General features: G+C 49.7%; 2 protein-coding genes across 3 annotated transcripts; both read left to right on the forward strand.

The window, feature by feature from the left end:
* The first annotated feature begins 287 nt into the window (after positions 1-287).
* On the forward strand, positions 288-6822 carry LOC131915869 (serine protease 33-like). Its single transcript, XM_059269178.1, has 5 exons — positions 288-950; positions 1404-1566; positions 3206-3486; positions 4781-4944; positions 6183-6822. The coding sequence occupies exons 1-5, from the start codon at positions 824-826 to the stop codon at positions 6441-6443; spliced, it is 996 nt and encodes a 331-aa protein (XP_059125161.1). The 5' UTR covers positions 288-823; the 3' UTR covers positions 6444-6822.
* Positions 6823-15773: 8951 nt separating this feature from the next.
* Prss21 (serine protease 21) lies at positions 15774-21454 on the forward strand. Of its 2 annotated transcripts, none has more exons than XM_059269179.1 (6): positions 15774-15911; positions 16015-16041; positions 16291-16456; positions 17001-17284; positions 20677-20831; positions 21088-21454. In XM_059269179.1, exons 1-6 carry the CDS (start codon positions 15815-15817, stop codon positions 21352-21354), a joined length of 996 nt encoding a protein of 331 aa, XP_059125162.1. In that variant the 5' UTR covers positions 15774-15814; the 3' UTR covers positions 21355-21454. The 2 variants fall into 2 exon arrangements, with proteins under 2 accessions (XP_059125162.1, XP_059125163.1); XM_059269180.1 differs by having other exon boundaries at positions 15781-15911; positions 21115-21454.
* Positions 21455-27499: the final 6045 nt, after the last annotated feature.

A 27499-nucleotide genomic window follows, 5' to 3' on the forward strand; every position in this document is an offset into this window, starting at 1 on the left:
GTGGAGGGTAGCCAATAGATTAGAAACTTTTGGAGAAGACAAATACCACAGGAATCTAAAAAGGTGTCTTTATGCCTCCTGTTCCAGGTCAATGCTGGCAGGCCCTTCTGCCTGCACAATTTCTGAGAGGTTCCCTGGAGCCAAAGAACCAGCATGGCTGCCCTCTGGTGGACAGTGATGGACACAAAGACGCCTGCTCTATGTGGTCACATAGCAGGGACTCTTTTTTTTTTTTTTTTTAAAAAAAGCTTTTCCTGGAGACTTCTGGGCCCTGGTTGGAACATGAATGGCTGATGGGGCAGAGTGAGGCTTGATACTTTCTAATAGACCCTGAGAATCAGCTCAGGTCCATCTGTTCCCTCCCATCTCCTGGGGTCCTTGGACACTGCGATACAGAACAGAGGGTGGAATTCCCTGGCTTTGTCCCTGTGGGGCTTGATCACATCCTTTACCCCAGAGTCTCAGTTCCAGTGCTGTGGGGGTGTGATCAGAACAGCTCCTGAGGAGCCTGGGGGTGCATCCTGCGGTTGGTGTGGTGGCAGCCACACTGTGCACTGGTCCTGCATCAAGAAGATGAGGGTTTCTGATGCTGTGATTCCCGGATCAGGACGGGGACCAGAGAACTCCAGAGCATGCAGCACATGGAGAGGCCAAGGTCTCTGTGCCCAGGAACAGTGCAGGTGTTATGCCTCTTTCAAGGCTTCAGGGCAGGTGTGGAGGCTGAGCCCCACCCAGGGCGAGCCCAGAAACCACACCAGAGCTGCAGTCAGTCACCTTCCTTCTTCCTGGAGTGTCGGAGAAACTTCTGGACCCCAGCAGTATCATGGAGCTGGCCCTGTCTGCAATCCTATTTGCCCTCTTTCCTGGATCCCTGCTGGGGAGTGAGAACCTCACAGCCGACTCCTACAGCTTGTCTCCTATGACAGACAGTAGCATTAACCTGGATTCAGGTAAGGTGGGTGGGTGGGGAACAGTAGCTTCAGGAAGCTACGTGGAATGTGGATTTTGTTGCCAGGGCGTTTGTTACTGTTTTTATTTTATTTTTTATTTTTATTCTGTTTCTTTTAGTTTTGAGACCAGGCCTCATTGTAGCCTAGACTAGCCTCCACTTTATTATATAGTCAAAGCTGGCCTTCTGATCTTGATCCTCCTGCCTCAGCCTTCAAGTCCTGGGGATACAGGAAGGAGCCAGCAGGAGCATAGGTTTAGAGGCAGACCCAGAGAGCTGTCTGACCCTGGCTCCTCAGGGCCTTATACGAGGCAGGTACTGTTAGGAGCCAGGCACGGGGGGCATCCTCTGGTGCGCACTGGTCAAGTTCCCAGGGGCTGTGACAAGCCAGGTTTGAGGGTACACGGGAGGGCGGAGTAGCCCTGTGTCACAAAATTCTGCTGATTTCTTGCAGTGTGTGGACGTCCCAGGGCTTCAGGCCGCATCGTGTCGGGGCAGGATGCCCAGCCGGGCCAGTGGCCTTGGCAGGTCAGCGTGAGGGAGAATGGGGAGCACGTGTGTGGAGGCTCCCTGATTGCTGAGAACTGGGTGTTGACTGCTGCCCACTGCTTCAGCCAGTGAGTGTCTCCCTAAGGGTCACATGGGCTGGTGCCGGCTGGACTTCCCTACGTTTCATTTCTCCATTTGAACCTTAGCCTCTGCCTACTATGACAGGAGACAAGGCAGGACCATGTCTCTCTAGTATCGAAATTACCTGTTCAGTTTGTCTACCTGTCTCTGGGCTGGCCCTGGTGGCTCAACCACCTAGTCTTTTTTTTTTTTTTTTTTTTTTTTTTTTTTTTTTTTTTTTTTTTTTGGTTTTTCGAGACAGGGTTTCTCTGTGTAGCTTTGCGCCTTTTTCTGGAACTCACTTGGTAGCCCAGGCTGGCCTCGAACTCACAGAGATCCGCCTGGCTCTGCCTCCCGAGTGCTGGGATTAAAGGCGTGCGCCACCACCGCCCGGCTCAACCACCTAGTCTTACTCCCAAGAATCAACTCTCGGGTGGAGGGATGGCTGAGAGGGTAGGAGGGCTTGCTGTACAAGCCTGAGGATCTGAGTTCAATGTTCCTGCCCAAATTTGTGTAAAAAGCTAGGTGTGGCCGGTGCTGGGGGTGTACCGGGAGACAGGAGGATATCTGGGGGTTGCTGACTTCCAGTGTAGCTCTCGGATCTGTGAGAAACCCTGCCTCAAAGTCAAGAGTAATAGAGATAGAGCAGGGCCTCTGATATCATTCTCTGCTTTCTATACATGCACAGAAGCATGCACATCCACCAACACACACACCAACACACATATACCAACAAACATACACACCCCAACACACACACATGTACCACACACACACACACACACACACTCCAACACACATATACCAACACCCCCCCAACACACACACACACACACCAACACACATATACCAACACACACACACATATACCAACACACACACACACACACACATATACCAACACACACATACCAACACACACACATATACCAACATACACACACACTCAACACACCCCCAATACAAACATACACACACACCAACACACATATACCAACACACACACACACACACACACAAAAACAAAACAAAACAAAAAAAACCCAGAATCAACAGTTCCTGAAAAACAGCCCTTGAGAACCCAAGGTCTTTGTGTATGTATGTGTGCATGTGTGAAGTATGTGGGGGCACAGACATGCCACGGTGAGAGTGTGAGGGTCAGAGGACCTCAGGGTCAGTCCTTGCCTTTTGAGACGGGGTTTTGTCCACTGTGCCAACACCTGGCTAGTTGGCCAGCAAGCTTCCACTCTCCTGTCTTCACCTCCCACCCATCCTAGGGACACGCTGGGATTGCGGATGTGTACGCTCCTGGGCCTGCCGTTTACGTGGGTTGTGGGATCCAAACTCAGGTCTTCATGCTTGTACCACAAGTGTCCTTACACACTGACCCATCTTCCCAGCACCAGCCTTTGGATGAGTGACTTGACTTTGCTAGTTGTGTTCCAGACCTGTGAGATGGAGGAAATGATGGTAGACTTATGGGTTATAACGATCATTAATGGTGGCCATTAAAAGGGGTGCTTGACACTGCTTCCATGTGCTTAGCTCCCAGAAAAACCCAGTTTATTATTTATAAAATAGCAATAGTAGAGCCTCTGCACACAGATTGTCTTTCATTTTCACCCTTTACCTTCCTTTTTTTCTCAGGGACCAGCCCCTGTCTGCCTACACAGTACTGCTGGGTACCATCTCCTCTTACCCTGGGCCCAATGAGCCCAGGGAGCTGAAAGAAGTGGCCCGGTGTATCAAGTACCCAAGCTATTCATCAAATGAGCACAGTAGTGGAGACATTGCCCTGGTGCAGCTGGCTTCATCCATCTCCTTCAGTGACTACATCCTTCCAGTCTGTCTCCCAAAACCTGGAGATCCCCTGGACCCCGGCACCTCGTGTTGGGTCACTGGCTGGGGACGCATTGCCACAAATCAACGTAAGGATGTTTGGAGCTGGTGGCAGGATAGGGGGAGAGCAGAAATGTGTGTTCAGCAAGGGTCACCTTCCCTAGGGCCAGTCCCCACCCTCAGACAGGACCCATATGGAGTCTGTGCAAAGGATGTTCACCACAGAGAGTGACCTGAAACATTGACACAACAGTTCATCACCAGCTGGCTGCTGCCAGCCCACAGATGTCCTCCTGAGGTCTAACAACCAGAAGGATAGTGTTACAGCTATTAATGGGCTGAGGGATGCTGATCCAGCCTGCATTACAACCTTCCTGTTACTTTTGCTGCCAAGGCCCTTGTGGGCAGTGCTTGCCAGGGGCTCAGTTTTGCCTGCACTACCTGATGAGGTCCTAGTTCTTCTTCCTGTCAGTGAGCTCTCAAGAGTGCTGACCTGGTGGGGTTAATGCCAGAGGTCCACGCATGCAGCTTGTGAAGGCACCTTCATTTCTGTCATGGTCCTCATCACTGTCATATTTGTGATCTCATCTTGTTTTAGTGTCCTGAGGCTGATGGTGAATCAGACAGGTGTTCACTCTCAGTTCAGGAGACCAGAAACCCGAAATGGAGGTATTATCTGGGCCTCAACCCTTTTAGGGCTCTAGGGAGGACCCCTCTTTGGCTCTCAACCTCTGCCAGTGCTGGGCAATCTTTGGATCTTGGCTGTATCACTCCAGTCTTGGCCTTGGGGTTCACACAGACCTCCACTGCATGTGTCTCCCCAGGTCTCTTCTCTGTTAAGAGCCTCTCATCCTGATCTACTGTGACCCCATCTTAGCCAGTCACATCTGCAAGTCTCTTTCTTGATGCTAAGGTTACATTCTGAAGTTTTGGATAGACATGAATTTGGGGCCACACTATTTAAGCCACTTGGCCCCTAAGTCACCTTTTGACTTGATATTTGAAATGTGAGAAGAGTAGGTCCATGTGGTGGACATGATTTGACCATAGGCCAGTGTCCTGAAGCCAGGTGTAGGCTCTTCTATCCTGTGCCCTCACCCCATGTGCATCCCATTCCATTGCCCTGACCCTGGAAGAGAAGCTGAGACCCACAGAGCCATCACACATCTGTGTGTGCCCAGCAGGGAGAGGAAGAGCAAAGATCGCCCCAGTTTGTGACTGAGGATACCGCCTTTGCAAAGCTTTCAGGAGTTCATGTGGGGAAACAAAACCCTGCTCAAAGAAGCAGAAGAAATGACCTTGGCCACAAGATTCAGTTAAACACGGGAGCTGGGAGGAGATGGAGCGTCCCCTCCTGCTAACTCTGCTCTCTCCCAACTCTAGCACTCCCACCACCGTTTACCCTGCAGGAGCTGCAGGTGCCTCTTATTGATGCCCAAACCTGCAATGCCTACTACCAGGAGAACTCCGTTTCCAGCACGAAGCTTGTCATCTTCGAAGACATGCTGTGTGCTGGCTTTGAGGAAGGCGGGAAGGATGCCTGTAATGTGAGTGAGTCCCGTCCAGACAGTGCCCCCTCACCAGTAACCCCAGTGGGCAGGCTGTTTCTCTGCCTATCACACAGAGAACCTTCCAGCAGGGCTCGGCATCTTCGAAACAACAGTACCACCACCATCACCAGCACACACACACACACACACACACACACACACACACACACACGCACACAAACACACACACACAGACACCTCAAAGAAATCCCAGATGCTATCTCCCTTTCAAATATATAAATATTATCAGAGGGTTGGGAAGATGGTCCATTGTTGCATCACAAGCACAAAGAACTGAATTTGAACCCTAAGTACCCATGTATTAAAAGAAAAAGATAAAAAGCGGGGTGCGATAGCACAGGTCTATAATCCCAACACCAGGGGCAGAGTGGGGCTCAGAGACAGGCCGGTTCCAGGGGCTTGCTGGCCAGCCAGTCTAATCAAAATGCATGTTCCTAAGTTCAGTCAGAGACCCTGTCTCAAAAAGTAAGGTGGAGAGTGATAAAGGGCACCCAGTGTTGACCTCTGGCCTCTACAAGCACACACAGGAGGGTACACACCTCTCCCCCACATGCCTCACTTCTGTCAAATAAAATAAATATGATCAGAGTGCTGGGGGTGTGGGTCAGTGGTAGAGTGTTTACCAAATGTTTGAAAGGCCTTGGGCTCCACCCTCAGTAGAGAAGAGGGGTAGAGAGAGGGGGAGGGAGGGAAGAAGGGATGGAGGGGAAAGAGAGAGAGAGAGAGAGACAGACAGACAGACAGATACTGAATTAACACTAAGAGCGTTTGACTGTATTTTCACGAGGAGGAGCAGGCCATGCTCAAGCTGGCTTGGGTTTATCCTTTCTCCTTCTCTCTTCTACACACCCTGACTGCCTAATACCTCTTAATTGTTACTTCAAAGAGAGTTCTAGAGAAAAACGAAACAAACTGGGAAGCAGCATTGTCGGGCCTCTGAAATGGCCCCGCCATTTCTCAGCTCTGAACACACAGCTGTGGCAGAAGTTCATGGTTAGAGACAGGTTGTTATCCCACCACCGGGGGTCCCACTCCCTTCAGTTCTCAGCTCACCCATCTGCAACCTTCTAGAAACTTCCAATTCACTGATTCTGTCTGCTATGATGAAGAGTCAGTCAGGTGGGGCTGGGTTGGAGAGCTTCATTTTCCTACCAGTATAATAAAGGCAGCGGACTCAAGTAATCCTAACACCTTTGGATCCCTTTTCTCCTCAGGGTGATTCCGGAGGTCCCCTGGTCTGTGACATTAATGGTGTCTGGATCCAGGCAGGGGTGGTGAGTTGGGGATCCGACTGTGCCCTTCCCAAGAGACCAGGTGTTTACACCAATGTCAGCGTCTACACTTCATGGATCGCAAACACAATGTGGAACTCGGCCCTAGAAACAAGAAGTTTCTCTCTGAGCCTTGCAGACACTTCAGGCTCTGGCCCGTTGCTGGCATCCCTGGCGAGCGCTTTTCTCTTCCTGGGGCCCTAACCTGCAACCTCATTGTCCCAACCCTATATTTGGGACTTTTGCCCTCTCTCTGCTCCTAGGCTGGAGCAGCTTCTCTCAGGGACTGCTTTCTTGTGCCCTCCCTGCCTAGCCACCTGCAGACAAGCACCCCATCCATGCTCTGCTCTCCAGGGACCCTCTCACGCCCCCCACAGCAGCCTCCTAACTCCCACATCATTAAGACCCTTGGAACCATCAGCTCTGGTCTCCTGGCCCCCACTGGCCCTGAACTGCCTCTCACTCCCTGGGGGTCTGTGGATTTCCAGGGTCAGAGGGACAAGTCATTCTTGCCTCTCACTCCAGGGTGCAGCCACCTTTCAGGGTATCCTTTGGTGGCTTCTGTGACTGGGCTGGTCTCTCTATCGTGAGTCTATATCTGAAACAATAAAGACTGGATGCAGCGGGATGCCTTTTCCCACCGCGTGGTTCCTTCTATGCCTATGAGCTTCAGTTTCCACAGGTACCCAGAGGATGCCCCCACATGCCTCCCACTTTCGCAAACGCCACCCGCATAGTGTCACCAGATTCTTGGCACTCCTGTGTGCACATAGCTCTCAGCCCCATCACTCAGAAGCAAGAAGAACAAGGGTTGGAGACTCCGGCTTGTCCAGGTCCTCTTGGCTCGGCACCCTTCCTTCTAGGAATGGCAGAGCAGCCCTTCCTGAAGATTCTGAGGCCATTGGTAGGACTGGGGTAATATCGGGGCCATGAATTGTGGCATGGGGTGACCTCCAGGGTCATGGGTGGGTGTGAAGTAAATCCTAGAGGTCATTGGTAGGATTGAAGTGAATCTCAGCATTACTGGTAGGTGTGAGGCCCAATCCCTGGGCTATGGGCAGGGCTGGGTCAGGCCTGTGCCTGCCTGGGCTGGGCAGGTGAGATGCCAGCTCACACCTCTAGGTATGAATAGTTCTGGTTTGGTGACAAGCAGGGGTTGCTTTCAACCTCTGCCCTTCCCTGCCCTGTCCCTCCAGGGAAACCTGGAGACTGCCTGGGTATATGACACCTCAGCTGAAGGACAGAGCTCAGGCTGCAGCTCAGGCAGTGGTGGAGATATGAGAGGAGTTTTATCTACTGTTTGGGTGGGAGCCTCAGCCTGTCCCAGGATACTCCTCTGGCCCAATGGCCGTCCCAGGGTACCCATAGCCCTTGGAGTCCCAGGTCCCCTTTGCCTCAGGTCCACAAACAGAAGAACCACCACTAGCCAGCCTCATTTTCCTCCACTAGTCCCTATCTCTGGTGCTTTATACCATGGACACAGGCTCCTCCCTGAAGTCTCCTCTGGTGTGCATATGTCAGTCACTCCCTATGCCTGCTGTGACAGGAATGTCAGTCTCCAGAGCTGTCTCCTGCTGGCTGGTCAGCCCCAGAGGCATCCATAGGCCCCCTGGGCCTAGTGACAACCTATCTACAGATGGGGACAGAGATTGCAGTGATGGTGTAGATGGGGCGGGACTGGCTGGTCCTCAGATGGTACAGCATGTCCTATACGCACAGCTAGCCCCACTGAGGTAAACAGCTCATGTCTGTTTCCAGATCAATCATTCGTTCATGCAGATATCACTATGACCATGGCATGCTTCCCATGTTCCTGAGTCTCCTCCATCTGTCACATCTGGGGCGCTCCCCCCAAACTCTGTGCTTACTGGCTGGGGTACACCAGGGAGGAGTGTGGCCCACTCTCTTCTCGTGTGAAAGACTCTGTCATGCACTGTCCAGCTGGGACATGACTTCCAACTGTTACTGTCCACTTTCTCAGGAGCCCCGTGGGGTGGAAGCTTAATGAGACACAGGGGTCTGGGAAGAAGGTGTTAATCCCCTCAGAGGGACCTGGGGACAGCCAAGGCTCTTCTGAACTTGGCAGATTCTTTCTCAGGGGTCCAAAGAGCTAACACTGTCTGAGGGCAGCTGAAAAAGCTCAGGCAGGGCCATTCGGAGGCAGGTTACCTCATTTGAGCTGATCCCTTAGCGAAAGTCCCTTGGCCCTAGGGACACCGCAGCCTGTGTGCTTCCTTTTCGTCTGTTTCCCTGGTTCTTTCCTCCACCATCAACCCTTCAACAGATATTCATTCTGCAAGCACATTCCACATGGCACTCACCAGGAGAGAGCTTTCCAGCTCTTCAGTTCAGGGCAGTAGGGTAGATGGCTTATAGGGTCTCTTGGGTTCATTTTTGTTCAGATCAGGGCACAGGGGTCCCTGCTGAGGAGATGCCACTAGCACAGGGACCAGAAGACCAGGAAAATGCCAGTTCCATAGCTGCCTGGGAGATAGTTTATGGTCCCCTGGTGGCTAGGGCAGATGCAGATATCACTGAGAAAGAACAGCCTGGGGCCAGAGATGGGAATCAGGAAGTGGGTAGGGCCTGTGAGATGTCTCAGTGGGTAAAGGCAGTTGTCACTAAGCCTGATGACTTCACTTTGATCCCTGGGACCCATATGGTAAAAGGAGCAGACAACTTTTGTAAGTTGTCCTCAGACCTACACACACACACACACACACACACACACACACACACTCACACACACACCCCAATTAAAAAGCTTAGAAAGCCTGAGAGGTCAGGTTGGGACCTGTGGCTTCAGCACCCCCTTGGGCTGCAGTCAGGATTGTCATCTAGTCTCCCAAGAGGGTAGCTGGCACTGTGCCTGGGTGGTGAGCTGTGCTTGGACGTAGCAGCAGGGAGCACACAGAGACTGGCTGAGGTGAGGTGCTAAGGGATGCACAAGGGTTCTTGGGGGAAATCTTGGTCTTTTCCTACCCAATGGACCTAATCTCCTCACCTGCTGCCTTGGGACCCATTCTGCCCTTGAGTGTCTTGGCCAGTTCCTATGTCCACTGGCCCTTTCTTGGCAGGAGGGACTGAGCACAAGCTTGTGAAGTTAAGGAGATCTGTGGCTGTTGTTGCCACAGCAGCACCTCTTGGGGTTACCATTTGGGAATGCTCCCTAAAATGCCTCTTGGTGGGATCCCTGGTTGATTGTGTCTACCTTGCCACCAGGACTCCCAGGAAGTAGACACTCATGACAGCAGAAATGCTTTGACTGGAGGGAACCCCTGAAGGTAGTGCTGGGGAATTCTCCTCTCCCAATCCTGCTATGTCCTGGAGGAAGTGGGGTTTGAGACACAAAGAGGACATCAAATGGGGACAGACCTTGTGATCATTAATCTTATTTATTTATTTAGTTTTTCGAGACAGGGTTTCTCTGTGTAGTTTTGGTGCCTGTCCTGCATCTCGCTCTGTAGACCAGGCTGGCCTCAAACTCACAGAGATCCTCCTGGTTCTGCCTCCTGAGGGCTGGGATTAAAGGCGTGTACCATTGCTGCCCACCTTTATTTATTTCTTGAGACAAGTTTTCTCTATTATGTCGCTCTGGATGTCCTGGAACTCACGCTGTAGGTCACGGTAGCCTTGAACTCATAGAGACCCACCAGCCTCTGCTGGGATTAAAAGTGTGGGCCACCACACCCTGCCAATGATGGTTAATCTTAACATCTACTGTGATAGGCCGTGACATTAATACAGCAGATGGCAACTGACAGTTCAGGTGTTGACCCACCAGATGAATAACTCTCTGATGGAGGAATCCCATCAAGCAAGGCTTACAGGACCACAGACTCTGAAAACCCGTTGCTTCTGTCTGTAATTTCTCTCATGTGCAACTACATCTCTTCTAAAAACAGCTGTGGGTATTTCCCTCACTGCCGGTGCATTTATCTCATGTATATATTCCATCAACTGGGTACACGTTTATCTGTGGATGGCCAGGAAGATGATTTCTTCTTAAGCTGTATAATTTTGATGAATAGAAATAATACTAGGATATTTTTCATAGCTCAGACTGACATAGGGAACAATACTATTCTTAGACACAAAGACAGCTTTTTATACCATTAGCTGACTTAAAATCTCAAAACAAATTCAAAGTAGACTAGTTGCTTCTACAAATGAAATGCACGAGGACAAGTTCTCAGTTGTCTAATTGTGGAAACAAGGTCAGGCATGACACATCTTTAGTGTCAGTTTTTCACTTGCAAAAGCCTAGCTGATAACATTAAAGACACAACTCCCTGCAGCAACTGACTCTCTGTACACTCCCAATCTCAGTTTATGATATAAGACTCAAGGTTCAGCCAACTAACTGTTTATTGCTTGGGTCCTAAATTTCAATGTCACTCTCCACGATGTCTCTCAGGCTATATGCCTCCCACCTGCATGGCCAAGTGTTGCCATGATTACTCACTTCCAGCTGGTCAGTGTGACATCCCTAGCCTGAGAGAAACCATGTGATTTCTCATGGCTCTGTGTCTTATTGTTTATTCAAGAAATGCTATGTGACCCTGAAAATGTAATTCATATATTGTCCAGAGTTTGTTCTGTGGAGAGTGAGTGAGTGATGTAGAAGAGAGATGTGTGTGTAGAAGAGAAGTATGGGAAGAGAGATGTAGCTGTGTAGAAGAGAGATGTGTAGAGGAGAGATGTAACTGTGTAGAGAGAGATGTAGTTGAGTGGAGACAGATTTTCAGAAAATATTTTTTTTCAAAATGAAGTAAAGAGAAAGTTACCACCTGAAAGTGTACGTTTCTTTCCTTCCTTACCCCTCAGATAGAAAAAGTCTAGCCCTCACCACATTTTTTTTTTTTTTTTTGCATATCCTGGGCTGCTGGAGGCTGGCCCTCCTGGCAATGGTCATTTACCTTGACAGCCTTGAGAATCATCTAGATTATAGACAGCAAATATTTTTCTGGGTGTGTCTCTGAGGGTGTTTCCAGAGATAATTTGCTCTCCAGGGTTCTGACCTAACAAATGAAACAATCCCTTGATAGATTTATAACATGATGGCATTGTTCAGAGATGGTAAAAATAGGTGTGGTGATGAAGGAGAATGGCCCTCATAGGCTCATATATTTCATACTTGGTCCCCATTAGTAGCAATGTTTGGGAAGGATTAGGAGATGTGACCATATTGGAGGAGGTGTGTCCCTGGGGGTGGGCTTGGAGGTTTCAGAAAGAGCCCACCATCCTAGTTAGTTCTTTCTGCCTTGTGCTGTGTCTCAAGATGTGAACTCTCAGCTGCTGCTCGAGCACCATGCCTGTCTGCCTGCTTCCGTGTTTCTACCCCAAGGGTCATGGCCTCTAACCCTTTGAAACTGTAAGCCCCCAATAAACTCTTTTTCTTGTAAATTGCATGGGTCATGGTGTCTTAACACAGTATTCAAAACTAACTGGAACAGTGGGTGGGACCTAGCAGGAGGAATTATTTTACAGGGGCTTTGGAGCTGTCTCTTGCCTTGTTCTTCTTTTTGTTTATGTTTTCTGCCTCATGATGTGAACTGTTTTGCTCTGCCATACCTTCCCTGCCATGGCAGCCTGACAACTGTCAAACTGTGAGCTGACACAAAGCCTTCCTCCTTCAAGTCATGTCGGACATTTTGATCATAATAATAAAAACTAACCTCCAGCGGTCACAGATCACTGGGATCTTGAGATGGACAGCCTGGCGATGTCTCTTTTCCTTTTATACGCTTTCCTTGACCCCCAGACAACAATTAATTGGTTTATTATTGTATATTTATGTGCATGGTGTGCTGGAGATATACACCTGTCACAGTTCAGATGTGTCAGTCAGAGGACAGTATTTTGCAGTTTGGTTCTCCCTTTTACCTTTAGGTGGGTTCCAGGATCAACCTCAGATCGAAAGGCTTTTTCCAAGTTTGTCCAAGGCAATTTCAACCTTCATCAAGATTTAATCCAGGGGAGGCTAGAGCGGAGGCTCAGTGGCTATGCTCTTGTAGAGGACCCAAGTTTGGTTCCCACCATCCACGTCCATCTCCATCTCCAGGAGATCTGATGCCTATGGACTCTGAGGGCACCTGCACTCACATACACGTATTTCTGACTCCCCACTTACATACATCATTTTATAAAATCTCTAGGGACTGGAGAGATGGCTCAGTAGTTAAGAGTACCTGCTCTTTCAGAAGACCTGGGCTCACTCCCAGCACCCACATTGGCAGTTCACAACCATGTGTAATGCCAGTTCCAGGGGATTTGATGCCCCCTTCTGGCCTCCACTGGTTCCATATATGCATATGTTGCATTTATACGCACGCAGGCAAAACATTTATACACATAAGGTTACATTTTCAAATCTTTTTATTTTTACTCATATTTATGTGTATGTGTGTATGTCCATGGAAACCAGAAGAGCTAGAGCTGGTGTTACAGGGAGTTGTGAGCTGCCCGACACGGGTGCTGGGAACTGAACTTAGGTCTTCTGGAAGAGTAATACGTGCTATTAACCACTGAGCCATCTCTCCAGCCCCATAAAATAAATATGCCTTAAAACATTTAATTCATATATAAGGAAACATAAAGAGGACTGTTTGGGGAGAAGGGAGCAGAATAAATGGAGGAGTGGGAAGAGAAGCTGTAATCAGAGCATGATAAACACCACACATTTTCACGTATGTGGGATCTTCATTTGAAGATTCTCCACTATTTTATAAATTGAAAAGTGTATGTGTAAGAGTCTTTTGCCTGAGCAAGGCGCGCTGGCACACACCTTTAGTCCCAGCACTCGGGAGGCAGAGGCAGGTGGATCTCTGTGAATTTGAGGCCAGCCTGGTCTACAGAACTAGTTCCAGGACAGCCAAAGCTACACAGAGAAACTATATTTTGAAAAACAAAACAAAAAAAGTCTTTGCCTGTACCACATGTATTAGAGGTCGGATCCCCTGGAACTGGATTTAGCTATGTTTGTGAACTGCCATGTGAATGCTGGGAGCCAAACGGGGGTCCTTGGCAAGAGCAGCAAATGCTCTTACCTGCCAAGCCTTCTCTCTGGCTCTCCACTAATATTCTGAGGGGTGTTATTTGGAAGGAGAGCAGTGGGAAAGGGCCAGGAGAGGAAGAAGGGTGAACATGAACAAAGAGTAATGACGTGCACGGGATGGAAATGTTGACACAACCCATGATTTTGTACATTAGTGAAGAAATTAATTGAAAAATGAAGAAGAAAAAATTAATCCAGAACTTAAGCCTTGGCCTGTTCATTGAAGGACTATTCCCAGCAGCAAAGACACTAGATCAGCAGAGACATCTGCCAATGGAAGAATGGACAAGGAAAACGTGGTGCAGACGTATACATGAATATTATTCAGCCCGTTGTTTGCAGCAACATGAATGAGACCGTAGGACATTGGGTGAGTGCATTAAATAGACACAGGATAATCACCAAGAGCTGGGCACGTAGCTCATTGGTAAAGGCCTTCCCCAGCATGTGCAAGGCCCTGAGGTCCATCCCCTCGCAATAAAACAAAGTCCACCTTGCAAAACCTAAACAAAAATCAAACACCATAAAAGCTGATCTCAAAGTACCGAACAAAATAGTGGTTGCCAGAGTCTGGGAGGTGTGAGAGAGGAGGGTGGTGGGAAGAATGGTGAATGGTAGGAGGCCAGGGTAGAAAGAGTGACTTCTAAAGGGCCATAGCATGCTGAGGGGAACTATGGGTGACAGCAATTTATTGATTATTTCAGAATAGTGGAGAACGTTTTCAATATTTCCAACACAAATACATGGTGAATGTTTGATGGTGTGGATTTGCCATTTATCCTAATCTGATGTTGCACATTTTGTATATGTATTGAAAAGCCATACTAGCCAGGCATGGTACCACACGCCTTTAATCCCAGCAGTTGGAAGGCAGGGCAGGCAGATCTCTATGAGTTCCAAACCAGTCTGGTTTATATAGCAAGTTCCAGGACATAGACCCTTTCTCAAAACACACACAAACAAACACCCCACAATGAGTGAGAGAGAAATACTACACTGCACTCCATAAATACATACAATTACACAAATTAAAAATAGAGGATTGAGGCCTGGAGAGACGGCTCAGCAGTTAAGAGCCCTTGTTTCTCTTGCAGAAGACCTGGATTTGGCTCTCAGCACCCACATGCTAGTTCACAACCGTTTATAACTCCAGTTCCAGGGGATCCAATGCCCTCTTCTGACTTTACAGGCACCAGGCATGCACGTGGTACATACATAAATGAAGGCAAAACACTCATATACATAAAATAAATTTTAAAAGAGGGTGGTGATGGTGCTGAAGAGATGGCTAAGTGGTTAGGAGCACTTGCTTGGTCTTCTAGTAGACCCAAATACAGTTTCCAGCACTCACGTCTGGTTCACAATGCCTGTAACTCAGCTCCTGGGGATCTGACACCCTGTTCTTGCCTCTTTGATACCTACACATGAGTAGTACACACACAGAGACACTTATAAACATTAAAAAAATTATTATTTTTATTTGCATTGGTGTTTTGCCTGCATGTATGTCTATATGAAGATGCCAGATCCCCTGGAACTGGAGTTACAGACAAGTGTGAACAGCCATGTGGTTGCTGGGAATTGAACCCAGGCAGTGCTCTTAACCACTAAGCCATCTCTCCAGCCCCACAAACAATTTTTTTTTAAAGGAGAAAATAGGCCAGACATATTGGTGCATGTCTTTAATTCCAGCACTCAAGAGGCAGAGGCAGGAAGATCTCTGTGAGTTCAAGGTCAGCCTGGTCTACAGAGAGTTACAGGACAGCCAAGGCTACATAGTGAGACTCTGTCTCAACAAACAACAACAAAACAAAAACCAAAAAATCTTTTGATAGTCTTTCCTTTGTGTATGTGTGTGTGTGTGCCTGTGCATGCGTGCGTGTGTGCGTGTGTGTGCGTGTGTGTGTGTGTGTGTGTGTGTGTGTGTGTGTGTGTGAAAAGAAATCCTAGGAAGCACTGGGCTACGATGACAAAATCAAATAAAATAGAGAAAAAGACAAAAGAAAAGTAAATACATTAAAAAAAAAAAAAAAGATTTCACAAGGAGGAAGGCTAAGACTATTAGAGACGAGCATGCCGCCAGGGGGCAGACGAAGTCGGCGGGGCCCAGCCCATTGCCTAAGGGAGAAAGCGCAGGCCCTTCTTTCGCCAAGAAAGTCCTGTGAAGGAGCAAGTCCTTGGCTGACCCCACGAGGGGTAGGCTTCAGAAGTGCTCACGGAGCTTCCTGGGGGCATCTGGCTGAGGCTCAGCAGCTTGGTCCTGGAGGAAGTCGTGGGCAGAGGACAGGGGGCAACAGGGGAGGCAGCCGGCACCCCGATCTCAGATGACACAAGGACTGATCGAGTTCACTGGTGGCTGTACCCTATCAACAGCTTTAATGGATGCCCTGGAAGACAGTGCTAGGGCATCATGGTCCCCAAACAGCCTTTGGGCCTAAGGAGCCGTCTCTCCCCCAGTGGGCGCGGGCCTGGCGCAGCAGGAAGTGAGAGGGGGTGCCAGGTGGCAGGAGAAGTGGCCATGGTCGCGCGGGGCAAGACGTTGGTGCCACTGCTGCTGGTGGTGGCGGTGGTGGCCTCACAGTCAACCCTTGGGCAGGTGAAACCAGAGGAACCCGGTGAGCTGCTCTGGGGGTACTGTTGTGGGCCTGGGGGCAGCGACAGATAGACAGGGAGGTGAAGGTGAAGGTGAACGTCACACATTCTCTCACTTCCACCCAGGGCTGCAGGAAACGGACCTACTTTCAGGTAAGGCGCTCAGAACATGCTTCTGGCGTGGTGGGTCTGCCTCGGGGAGCACCTCAACTCTTCCTCTCCTTCGCCCCAGGGTCGAGAACTCAACCACGTTTGATAGTAGCACCCCCTCCCCCGGGATGGGGGCGGGTGCACATGGATCACGTGGGGAGTGTCCAGCCAATCCTTAGGAAGTCCCTCTCCCCCCTTGGCTACAAAGTGTGTGTGGGAGGGTGTCTCTGCTCAGTCTGATCCTCCTCACAGGGCCCTGCGGTCGCAGGACCATCCCTTCACGTGTAGTGGGTGGCGTTGATGCGGAGCTCGGCCGCTGGCCATGGCAGGGGAGTCTGCGCGTATGGGGCACCCACTATTGTGGTGCGACCTTGCTCAACCGCCGCTGGGCGCTTACAGCTGCCCACTGCTTCCAAAAGTGAGTCGGGGCGTCAAGCCGGGGCAGTTGAGGGTTAGAGAGGTCAGTCACCTTGGTTTGGTGCCTGGGAAAGCATTTTAGTGTAGCCTCAGGAGTAGCTGTGATGGGTTAAATCCATAAGATTTTACATTAATGCCCCTGGAGGGAACCCTCTTCCAGTTCTTCTAGAATGTTCCTTCAGGACGTTCTCATGTCCCTTTGAGTATATTGACTGCTGCTCTCCTGTTTCCCTTCATTTCCTGAGTCTTTCTTAAATATCCCCACACTGGTTCCCACACTTGCTCAGCTTTTTTTGGGGGGCTGCACAAGGGTTTCCGTAGGCTCAACTTCTGTCTTTAGGACAGCTCTAACAGATGACAAGACTACTTTTCTGCTCCTCCACTCACAGTGCCCAGGAGTAAGGACTGTTTCCAGCCTGCCTGGCTCGTAAGAAGGATTCAGTCATTATGCTAAGGATGCGCTGGCGGTCCCCCCTACAGTGTCACCACAGAGAGAGGCCCAGGTGAGCTGAGCCACCTGACTGACTCCTCTCTTTCTCTGGTAGGGATACCGATCCCTTTGACTGGTCAGTCCAGTTTGGTGAGCTCAGTTCCAAGCCGTCCCTCTGGAACCTACAGGCCTATTCCAACCGTTACCAAATAGAAGATATCTTTCTGAGCCCCAAGTACCTGAGCATGTATCCCAATGACATCGCCCTGCTGAAACTGTCTTCTTCTGTCAACTACAATAACTACATCCAGCCCATCTGCCTCCTGAACTCCACATTCAAGTTTGAGAACAGAACCGACTGCTGGGTGACCGGCTGGGGGGATATTGGAGAGGACGAAGGTGAGGCTGGGCAGAGACGCGCTTGGGAGGGGGCACTACCCTGTTCTTCCCCACCAGCACCAGCAGTGACTGACTCCCTGGACTCTGCAGCCCCAGAGAGCCCCTCTCCTCCATCATTCAACATTTCCTCATCTATTTTTCTCACTTCTGCTTGCAAGGAGGACAGGAGGACAGGTCCTCTCCTTCCAGACAGGGTGCGGGCTGGAACTCAGAGGTGCCAGGAGGCCTGCAGGGGTGGGGATCCCAGAGGGCCTCCAGGATGGCTTCCACATCATTATATTTATGATCTTTCCACTTCTGCAGCCACCCCCATCAGTGAGCGACGGTAAACATGCTCCTCCAGGCCTGTTCCAAACACTCCAACTCTGGCTATGCACTCTCCTCACGATTCCCAAGTCATTTCTCTCCACTCGTGACTCTCCGCTGAAGTCCCTTTGGAGGTCCTCAGGGGGCATAATCAAATACCTGCCTCCAGTTCAACAGGAATCCCCCAGAAGCACTGATCATAGTTTCCCCCTAGCTGCCCTGGGGCCTACAGCCCCCCAGCCTGGGCATGCCCTTTGTGCTTGGAGTGACCCTGCTCAATGACCCCTGAGCTGGCGCATTTCTGCAATGCCCCCTAATAAGAGTAGTAGTAATAGATTCAGCTCCTTTCCCCCTTGTCACCGGCTTAGCACTGTTGCAGGCTTGGGGACCTTGGTGCATCAAGGCAACAGCATAATTTAAAAAATTCATTTTATTATTTTTTGTGTATAAGGGTGTTTTGTCTGCGTGTGTATGTCTTGGACCCCCTGGAACTAGAGTTGTAGACAGTTGTGAGCCGCCACGCAGGTGCTGAGAGTTGAACCCAGGTCTTTTGGAACCAAATCTTTATCTCAGCAGGTGTAATTTTTTTTTTCTTTGGAGACAGGGTTTCTCCATGCAGCTTTGGTGCCTGTCCTGGATCTCGCTCTGTAGCCCAGGCTGGCCTCGAACTCACAGAGATCTGCCTCCCGAGTGCTGGGATTAAAGGCATGTGCCACCGCTGCCCGGCCAGCAGCATAATTTTTAAAAAGGGATTTAAATATTTTATTTAATTCGTATGTGTGTGAGTGCATCTGAGGATATGTGCATGTGTGTGCAGATGCCCACAGAGGACAGACGAGGGTGTAGGATCCCCAGGACTGGAGTTACAGATGTTTCTGAGCCGCTCAGCAATGCTGGGTCCCCACTTCATTCCTCATGATTGAGAAAGTGCTCTCAAACACTGAGCCATCTCTCCAGCCCCCATTAAAGGGATTACATCTATTTATTTTGTTTTTAAAACATTTATTAAAAAAAAAAAAAGGGCCAGAGCGGGGCGGTGGTGGCACATGCCTTTAACCCCAGCACTCGGAAGGCGGGGCAGGAGGATCTCTGTGAATTCAAGACCAGCCTGGTCTACAGAGTGAGTTCCAGGACAGCCATGGCTGTTACACAGAAAAACCTTGTCTTGAAAAACAAAACATTCATTTTATGTGTTGTGTTTGTGTATGTTTGAGTGTGTGTATGTATACTACATACATGCAACACCTGCAGAGGCCAGAAGAGGGCTTCAGTTTCCCTGGAACTGGAGTTATAGGTGGTTGTGAGCTGCCTATGGGTGCTGGGAACTGAACCCAAGTCCTCTGCAAGAGCTGTAAGTGCTCTTAATGGCTGAGCCTTCTCTCCAGCCCTGTTGTTTCGTATGTGATGCGGAGGTTGGAGGGGGAGTACAAGTTCATGCAGTGGTTCACGTGTGAAAGTCAGAGGACAACTTTTGAGAGGCGTCCTCTCTTTTTACCAAGGGGGTCTTGATGATCAAAATAAGACTTGATGACAAGAGCCTTTACCCACTGAACCATCTTGCCTGTACAGCAGTGTGTTTTTATGTCCACTTTATAGCTGAGGTAACTGAGAGCCTTATGGAAAGTGTCCAAGGCCCTAGAACTAGGAAAAGGAGGTGAGGCCAGGGTTCCATGACTCAGAAGCACAAGTGATGTCCCCAAGGCCGTCGAGCTGGACTTGGCAGGGAGAATAGAGAATTCAGCGCTCAATCTGCCTGTTAGATGGGAGTCCATTTCCTTCTCTAGAGGGGTGGTTGTGAGTGTAGGGACCCATCCAGGCCCACTTGGCCACCCTCTTTCCCTCTGCAGAGCCAATGGCTGTGGGGGCGGGGGCGGGGCTGTAGCTAGAGTTTTCCTGCCTGGCCCACAGTCAGGACAAATCTCTCTCACCTGCCAGTCCCACAGCCGCTCAGACCCGACCAAGTAAACACAGAGACTTATATTGCTTACAAACTGTATGGCCGTGGCAGGCTTCTTGCTAACTGTTCTTACAGCTTAAATTAATCCATTTCTATAAGGGATACCTTGCCACGTGGCTTGTGGCTTACCGGTACTTTACATTTTCCTTTTCCTGACGGCGGCTGGCAGTGTCTCTCTCACCCAGCTTCCTGTTCTCTCAATTCTCCTCTCTGTTAGTCCCGCCTATACTTCCTGCCTGGCCACTGGCCAATCAGTGATTTATTTATTGACCAATCAGCAACACATTTGACATACAGACCATCCCACAGCACGGGGCCTTGTCCCCTTGAGCCTTGGCTTGCTCATTCTCAGTGCACATGAGACAGTAGAAGGCACTTCTGCTGTGACTGTAGTTCTGCTCACCCTGGAACAGGAGGAACGTTTTCTTTGCTATGTGCTAGCTGGAGCACTTTGAGCAAGACACCTGGCTGGACCTCAGTTTCCTCTTCTGTTGAACACAGTAATGAAAGCTCTGGCTTCCTTGAGCACATGAGATCTGAGGTGTCAGAGCGCTCTCCGCAGTCAGGAGACACGTGCTGTAGCTCTTGTCAGTCATCCTTGTCATCCTTGCAGAGTCAGACAGTGGGCGGAGCCTAGACTTCGGGATCCAGCAGATGCGAGTCCTCACCGGGCTCTGACAGTGCATTTTGGTAATGAGGCTCTTCCCCAGAACTGTTTTTAAGTTAATGCATCCTGATACTGTTATATTCTAGAGGTGTTTTAGGGCTCTTGGCTCAGGCCTAAGAAAAGCCCAGAAGGTAGAGCTGCTACCCCTGGTCCAGTACCTGGATGTCTCACAGGACTTGACCTTCACCACAGCTCCTCCCCCTGTACATGTTTTGGTTCCATGCTCAGGCAGGGACTTGTGTACATTCTGCATCCAGTCTCAGGGGATGGCATTAACAATAGCTCTATCCACTGAATCCCATGATATTGTTGATCACCTATGATGTTAGTGTGGGGTTGCAACTGGAGACCATGGATAGTGGTGTCTCAGGCACAGTAGGTGCCCCAGGACACCCCTATCCCCACATTCCTTCCAGGAGGAGAGGACCCAGGGGTCTCTTTCTCTTCCACCCCCCTGTACAGATCTGCCCGCTCCCTACACTCTGCAGGAAGTGCAAGTAGCTGTGATCAACAACAGTATGTGTAACCACTTGTACCAAAAGCCAGACTTCCGAGTGAACATCTGGGGAGACATGGTTTGCGCTGGCAATCCTGCCGGTGGCAAGGATTCCTGCTTTGTAAGTATCACCTCACCCCACCACAGTACCCTACCATTCCTAGCTCCAACTTCCGTCCAACTGAGGTTTCACATGGTACCTCATTCAATCTCAGTCCAACCCCGGGAAACAGACTGTGGCCCCACTTTGCAGACGAAGAAGCTGAGGCTCCACTGCTGTCAGGGCAAGGAGTCGGATCCTTACCCAGTCTGCCAGCTCCACAGCACCCCCTCTCCTCGTCCTGGCCTCCCTCCTAGTCCTGCTTGTCACCCTCCAGGCCAGGCTTACCTGTGCTGCTCCCCAGGGTGACTCAGGAGGACCGTTGGTCTGCGACCAGGATACAGTGTGGTATCAGATTGGAGTTGTGAGCTGGGGAATAGGCTGTGGTCGGCCCAATCGGCCTGGAGTCTATACCAACATCAGTCATCATTACGACTGGATCCAGTCGACCATGATCCGCAATGGGATGCTCAGGCCTGACCCAGCCCCACTACTGCTGGTTCTTACTCTGCCCTGGGCTCCTTCGCTGCTGAGGCCTGCCTGAGCCCACCTGTGAAAATAAGGTCATCTGTGGAGTCAGAGTGTGTTTCTTTTGTATCTTGTTTGCTAATAAACGTGCTGATACTTTCATAGCTTTTCTTGAACTCGGATGGCTTCCTGTGGTCACGTCCTTTCTCTCAGTCCAAGACCGGTATCTAACCCCCAAAATCTTGGCCCATCCTCATCAACCAAAGTTTTGATTGCAAACAGTAGCATCCATTTAGTGCAATTACAAAAACCACATTTTTGTGGCTGGGTGTGGTGGCATGCACCTGTAATTCCAGAACATGGGAGATGGAGGTAGAAGGATCAGAAATCTTCTGCAAAGACCAGCACCCAGGAGATGAGTCCAGCATGGCTGAGGTCCCTGCTCCTAACAGCACAGGCTGGGTTCACTCAGTATACCCGGTGGGAGCTCTGCTTCCTCCTGAGCCTTTGTTTTCTTTTTGAGATATGCTCTGGAGTTCTCTGGTCCTCCTCCTGATCCGGGAATCACAGCATCTGAAACCCTCATCTTGTTGATGCAGGACCAGTGCACAGTGTGGCTGGTACTGCACCAACCACAGGATGCACCCCCAGGCTCCTCAGGAGCTGTTCTGATCACACCTCCACAGCACTGGAACTGAGACTCTGGGGTAAAGGATGTGATCAAGCCCCACAGGGACAAAGCCAGGGAATTCCACCCTCTGTTCTGTATCGCAGTGTCCAAGGACCCCAGGAGACGGAAGGAAGGGGACAAGGTGGGCATGCACTGAAGTCTTCAGGACATTCTAGGAGGTGCCTTGGCTAGGCAAACCTCACTCTGCCCCATCAACTATTCATGTTTCAACCAGAGCCTGAGGAAACCAGGAAAAGCCAAAGTCCCTGCTTGTGTGACCACATCGAGTAGGCACCTGCATGTCCATCACCGTCCACCAGGGAGCAGTCATGGGCCTGGCTCCTTGGCTCAGAGGCAGATGGAGGGAGGGAGGGCTTGCTAATATTGACCTGGTGCCTTGGGAGGGGTACTGCACACTCTTTCTGACTGCTGTGGTATTTCGGCTTCCTCACAGATTTTTGTTCTGTTGGCTATCTTCCACTTAGTCTCTAGGCTAAGAGCTTCCAATGGAGCATTATTCCTGAGGGCTTGCAGGCTCCCCAGAACCCCAAATGCACCATTGAACCTGCAATCCTACTTGGATACTACATTGATGAAACTGCTTTTGCCTTTACGTATTTACACCCTCTAGTTAATTTCTGGAAAAGCTGGTGAGGGGACAGGGGCTATCGAAGTGCGGAAGAAGCAGATGGTGTTTTTCATCAATCTCAAGGGAATGTGTCAAAGACAAAAGGCAGTTCCCAGCTCCCAAGTGACCCCTATGTGTGTGGGCAGAGGCCAATGACACATGCTGCTGAAACACTGGGAGGGGCAGCCACCAAGAAGTAGCTTTCCTAACTAGAGAAGTCCCTGGGAAGCAGAGAGCTGGGGTTGAGGACGTGGGCTGCACAATGGAGAAAATGGTGGCCTGGACGGGGCAGATGTCTGAGAGCCTCAGTGGATGTGAGTGTTGGTGATGAGTTGGGGTGGGCTAATTAGATAATGAACTAGAACAGGACTTCGTAACTTTCTCCACTTTGCCTCTTTTTTACTGGAGAGGTTTTTAGAAGAGATCTGTTTATTCTTTAAATTTTAGTTATGTGTATGCATGTGTTTCTGTGTGGGGCTATGTACAAAGAAGGACACTTACATGCAGAGGCCAGAAGAGGGGGTTGGATCTCCAGGGCCTGGAGTTACAGGCAGTTGAAGGTTCTACCCTCTGATGTAAGTGCTGGGAGCTGAACTTCGTTGGCTGGAAGAGCAGTGGTGCTTTTAACCACTGAGCTGTCTCTCCAGTCCCTCAGTGGGGAAATTTTTATGGGACCCCAACATATGAGTATATAAAATAGGTGTACAAATGTACTGATAATAGATCACAAAGAATTTTCTTTTAAAACAATTCTTTGGCACATGCAAGTTTTACCATTTAAAAAATATTTATTCATGTGTATATGTGTGTGGGTTCCTGGGGAGGTAAGGAAGGGGGTGTCAAATCCTCCACAGCTGGAGTCACAAGTTGTTGTGAGCCACTGATGTGGATGCTGAGGACCAAACTCTGATCCTCTGGAGGAGCAGCAAGAATTCTTAACCACTGAGCTGTCTTTCCAGCCCCCGTTAACCGTTTCATCCTGAATGCAAATCTGTATGCTAATAAGATGCTTATTTGTCTACGATCCAAAGATATAACAATTTGATACTTAACGTGCTGAAGAGTGACATGGGAAAAAATTAAGTCTTTGTTTCCTGTAATTAAACTGTTAGGTTTCCATAAAAGCAGAAAACTTTGTGTGAACAGTGAAAAACAAAACAAAACATTGACTATTGTAGTAATATACAATAGTCTTGAATCTGAGCCCAGGCCCTTCAGGCAGCACTGGCCTTGTGTGGTTCGGTGGCATCTGTGGGGCACAGTGTTCATTGTGTGTCTAGAACCAAGGCTGCAGCGAAGTCCCAGGACGCAAGATGGACAAGTCCCACCAGAAACACCTCAGATGCTTTATGAATTTGATTTTTTTAGTTATCACACCTTCAGAAACCGTTTGCTGTTATTGCCCCCACCCCTGCCCCTTACATTGGGTTATGTAACAGTCTAACAAGCTTTGAACTAGATACTTGAATTTGTCCCTTTGTTTCCCAGTTGCCTGTGAGTGACCCTGGGCTGTTCAGGAGGAGGGTGAGTCTAGGGACTTTCCTGAAGATTAGAGACCCAGAGGGTTGTATGGCTGCGTTGGGGTGAAAACTAACTGGAAGGAAAATGTCAGAACACAAAAGCACGTTCCCCGCCCAGCACCTCCTCCTTCCTAGCTGCTGGGGCAGTGTCCTGGTAACCCCTCTTATCTTCAGCTTCAACACCAAGTGCTCAGAGCAGGAGTACATCCTCCCACACTCAAGGGCGGAGGTGGGCCTATCCTGCCTCTTATAACCCAGCTCTGATCCGAATGTGCTCTTCCACTTGGTATTTTGAAGTGGTCAGAGGACAGCTTGCAGGAGTCAGTTCTTTCCTTCCATCGTGTGGGTCCCTGGGATTGAACTCAGGTTGGCAGACTTCGTGGCAAACACCGCTACCCACTGAGCCATCTCACTGGCCCACAGATGGAATTTTAATTATGCTAATGATGAGGGACTACATGCGATTGGTGCCTTGGTTTTCTAATAAAGTGCTGAGCTTTCTGGGTCAGAGTGTAGCAAAGATGTTTAGTACAGAGGGAGGCACCTGGCAGGGGTTTTGGTGAAGGTTGCTGGGTATTTCAGTAATGTAGAAATGAGCTGTCTCCCAGTCCTGGCTGCTTCTTGGGGTCTTTTCCCAGCAGCGTTGACTCAGGTCCGTGTACAAGGACAGCCTCTGTTCTTCCCTATACGGATATGCCAGTTGGCTTCTGATCCTTCTTCCCCTCCCATCAGTCTCCTCTGGTTCCTGTGGTCCCAGGGATCAGCTGGGGATATATGGAGGAGCCAGCTTCCTCCTTGACCCCAGAAACCACACTCTGGCCAGAATGTCCCAAGATCAGAGCCAGGGACCTAGGATCTAGCCTCCAAGTGAGGACAGAAGCTTTCTGTAGCCAACCAGCATGGGGCTGTGGATTTGGCTCTGAGTGGGCTGCAGACGGAGACCCCATTCATCCAGAGTGTCCAGAGGGGTCTTTCCTAGTCCTGTATCAGGAGAGGCAGGAGACAGAGTCAGGCGTTATGACCACCTCCTGCCATACAAGGACTCAGTCGCCTAGGGCCCACCTCTGTCTAAGGAGAAGGCTTCATTGTTCCAGTCCCTGGCACTATGCAGGCTGGGCTGTGCCCAGGGCAGTTGATAAATGCCCAGTAAATCCCCCTTTGGGGGAGTCCTGATCCTGAGGGACAAAAGGCCTGTGTTGAGCATTCCTTAGTGTAGGCTCAAGGCCAGCTCTATAGCCGAAGAGATACAGAGAAAGACTCTTTGGGGATTGGGCCCCCACCACCAGCTGTGTGTGAGGACTGTACCTGTTCAGTGTGGGTGTAGCTGGGTGAGTGTGTATTTTCATGTGTAGGTGTGTGAAAGTGTGACAGCCATTACCACATACCAACAGTGTGAAAATGTTTCTTACTGCGCCACTGTCAGTTCCTTCCATTCCATCCTCCACTCCAGGGGTACTTCCTCAAATCTCAGACAGACAGACCCTCCTTTTGGCACTTGAAGTGACAGCAAACCCACAAAAGTGCCCTTGGGCTGGACTGGGACAGAACACAAGCCCCCTTTGTATTCCCTTCCGGGCCCCTGGCTCCAAGGGAGTGTCTGCCAAGAGCTTAGGCCCTTCCGCCTCCACGTCCCCAGAGATCCTCCTGGGCATCAGGAGGGGATCTGCTGCCCGTCCCCAGCCAAAGCCTCCACTGCGTCTGCAGAGTAGAGGTGTAAGGAGGGCTGGGAGGGCGAGTGAGGTGGGTACTCACCTCTGCAGCATCCCTCAGTGGGGTTTGAGTCTTTATGAGCCTCCCTAGGGAGGGAGTGCAGCACTCAGAACCAAGCGTAGATGTGGGGTAAGAGGCTCTCCCTAGGCCCCATTAAAGAGAGCCCCTTACCCTCTCCTTTGTCCAGCCAACCAGGGACAGGGCTGGAACCGCTCCAGAGTAAGGAATGGGTATTTATAGGGTCAGAAGACTGTGTGAAGGACCAGACAACACAACTGTGTGTTTTATGAGCCAAAGCAGCTGCAGATAACAGACAAGTGCCCTAACTCTTGACCTTGGGGACAAGGAAGGCATCAGGATTACAGAAATCTTTTTATTTTTTTCTGGTGTGGCAAGTGTGTAGTACACATGTCAGAAAAATCCCAGCACTGAGGAGGCAGAGGCAGACAGATCTCTGCGACTATGAGGCCAGCCTAGTCTATATAGTGAGTTCTAGGCCAGCCAGGGTTACATAGTAAGACCCTGTCTTCAAAAAAGGAAAAATTTATTTTTAATTATGTGTACCTGTGTGTGTCCACTTGGGGGGAATGTTCATGTGAGTATAGGTATTTTTGGAGGCCCGAAGAAGGTATCCAATCTCCTGGAGCTGGAGTTGTAAGTGTGAACCACCTGCTGTGGGTACTGGGAACAGAACCCAGGTCCTCTGGAAGAGCAGTCCATGTTATTTTTTTTTTAGATTAATTTATTTATTTTCCTTTTTTAGGTTTTCAAGACAACGTTTCTTTGTGTAACAACCCTGGCTGTCCTGGAACTCACTCTGTAGATTAGGCAGGCCTTAAACTCACAAAGATCCTCCTGCCTCTGCCTCCTGGGTGCTGGCATTAAAGGTGTGTACCACCACCGCCCGGTTGCAGTCCATTTCTTAACCACTGAACCATTACTCCAAACCTTAAAATTTTCATGAGTCACAAAATATTTTTGTTTTTTAAAACTTTTCTGATGACTATAATGCATGAAAAGCACTCTTATCTCAGAAACATGACAGGCCCCTTTGACCTTTGAGTTTCTATTCTTCCCATCCCTTGTATAGGTATTAATAGCTCCTGGCTTAGGGAATGGAGGTCTCTCCTAGTTCCACAGCCCATCCTCATTGTCATCCTATGAGACCAGTGTCCCTCGTTCCCGGCAAGGGCCAGTCTGTGTACAAACAAGGCCATTCTTTGCAACCCTTTGTAAACCCACGAGGGCCTCAACAGGAAGCAGGGGCAGAATCACAGAGACGGATAGGAGCAGAGCAGGTGATGAGTGGGGAGACTCACTCGAAAATGGGGGTCACCCAGAAGTAGGGAAGCTGGTGGTGGACTTGTGAGTGGGGTGCAGCAACATCAGACAAAGGCGCAGACAGATGGGGAAAGCTTTGCTGCGTGCTGGCACCCACAGAAACTCAAGAAAGCAAGGCTCATGTGTAAGCAAGTAACAGAAATATCAGTTTCAGGACAGTGGTTGGGCATGGAAGGGAAGAGAAGGAATGAGTATGGAGAATTATCTCCACAGAATGCAGGTCTCCCTGTTTCGATGACTTCTTTTTTTTTGGTTTTTTGAGACAGAGTTTCTCTGTGTAGCTTTGCGCCTTTCCTGGAACTGGCTTTGTAAACCAGGCTGGCCTCGAACTCACAGAGATCCACCTGCCTCT

This window comes from Peromyscus eremicus, chromosome 8a, assembly GCF_949786415.1.
Source record: "Peromyscus eremicus chromosome 8a, PerEre_H2_v1, whole genome shotgun sequence".
Taxonomy (NCBI): Eukaryota; Metazoa; Chordata; class Mammalia; order Rodentia; family Cricetidae; genus Peromyscus; species Peromyscus eremicus.

What these genes read in the sequence shown, in the direction of transcription:
- LOC131915869 (XM_059269178.1), top strand. Translation starts at nt 824, where the DNA reads ATGGAGCTGGCCCTGTCTGCAATCCTATTTGCCCTCTTTCCTGGATCC. An exon ending in GCTGCCCACTGCTTCAGCCA is followed by an intron (nt 1,567 to 3,205) that starts GTGAGTGTCTCC and finishes TTTTTTTCTCAG; the next exon opens with GGACCAGCCCCTGTCTGCCT. An exon ending in GCGGGAAGGATGCCTGTAAT is followed by an intron (nt 4,945 to 6,182) that starts GTGAGTGAGTCC and finishes TTTTCTCCTCAG; the next exon opens with GGTGATTCCGGAGGTCCCCT.
- Prss21 (XM_059269179.1), top strand. Translation starts at nt 15,815, where the DNA reads ATGGTCGCGCGGGGCAAGACGTTGGTGCCACTGCTGCTGGTGGTGGCG. An exon ending in GGAAACGGACCTACTTTCAG is followed by an intron (nt 16,042 to 16,290) that starts GTAAGGCGCTCA and finishes TCCTCCTCACAG; the next exon opens with GGCCCTGCGGTCGCAGGACC. An exon ending in GCTGCCCACTGCTTCCAAAA is followed by an intron (nt 16,457 to 17,000) that starts GTGAGTCGGGGC and finishes TTTCTCTGGTAG; the next exon opens with GGATACCGATCCCTTTGACT.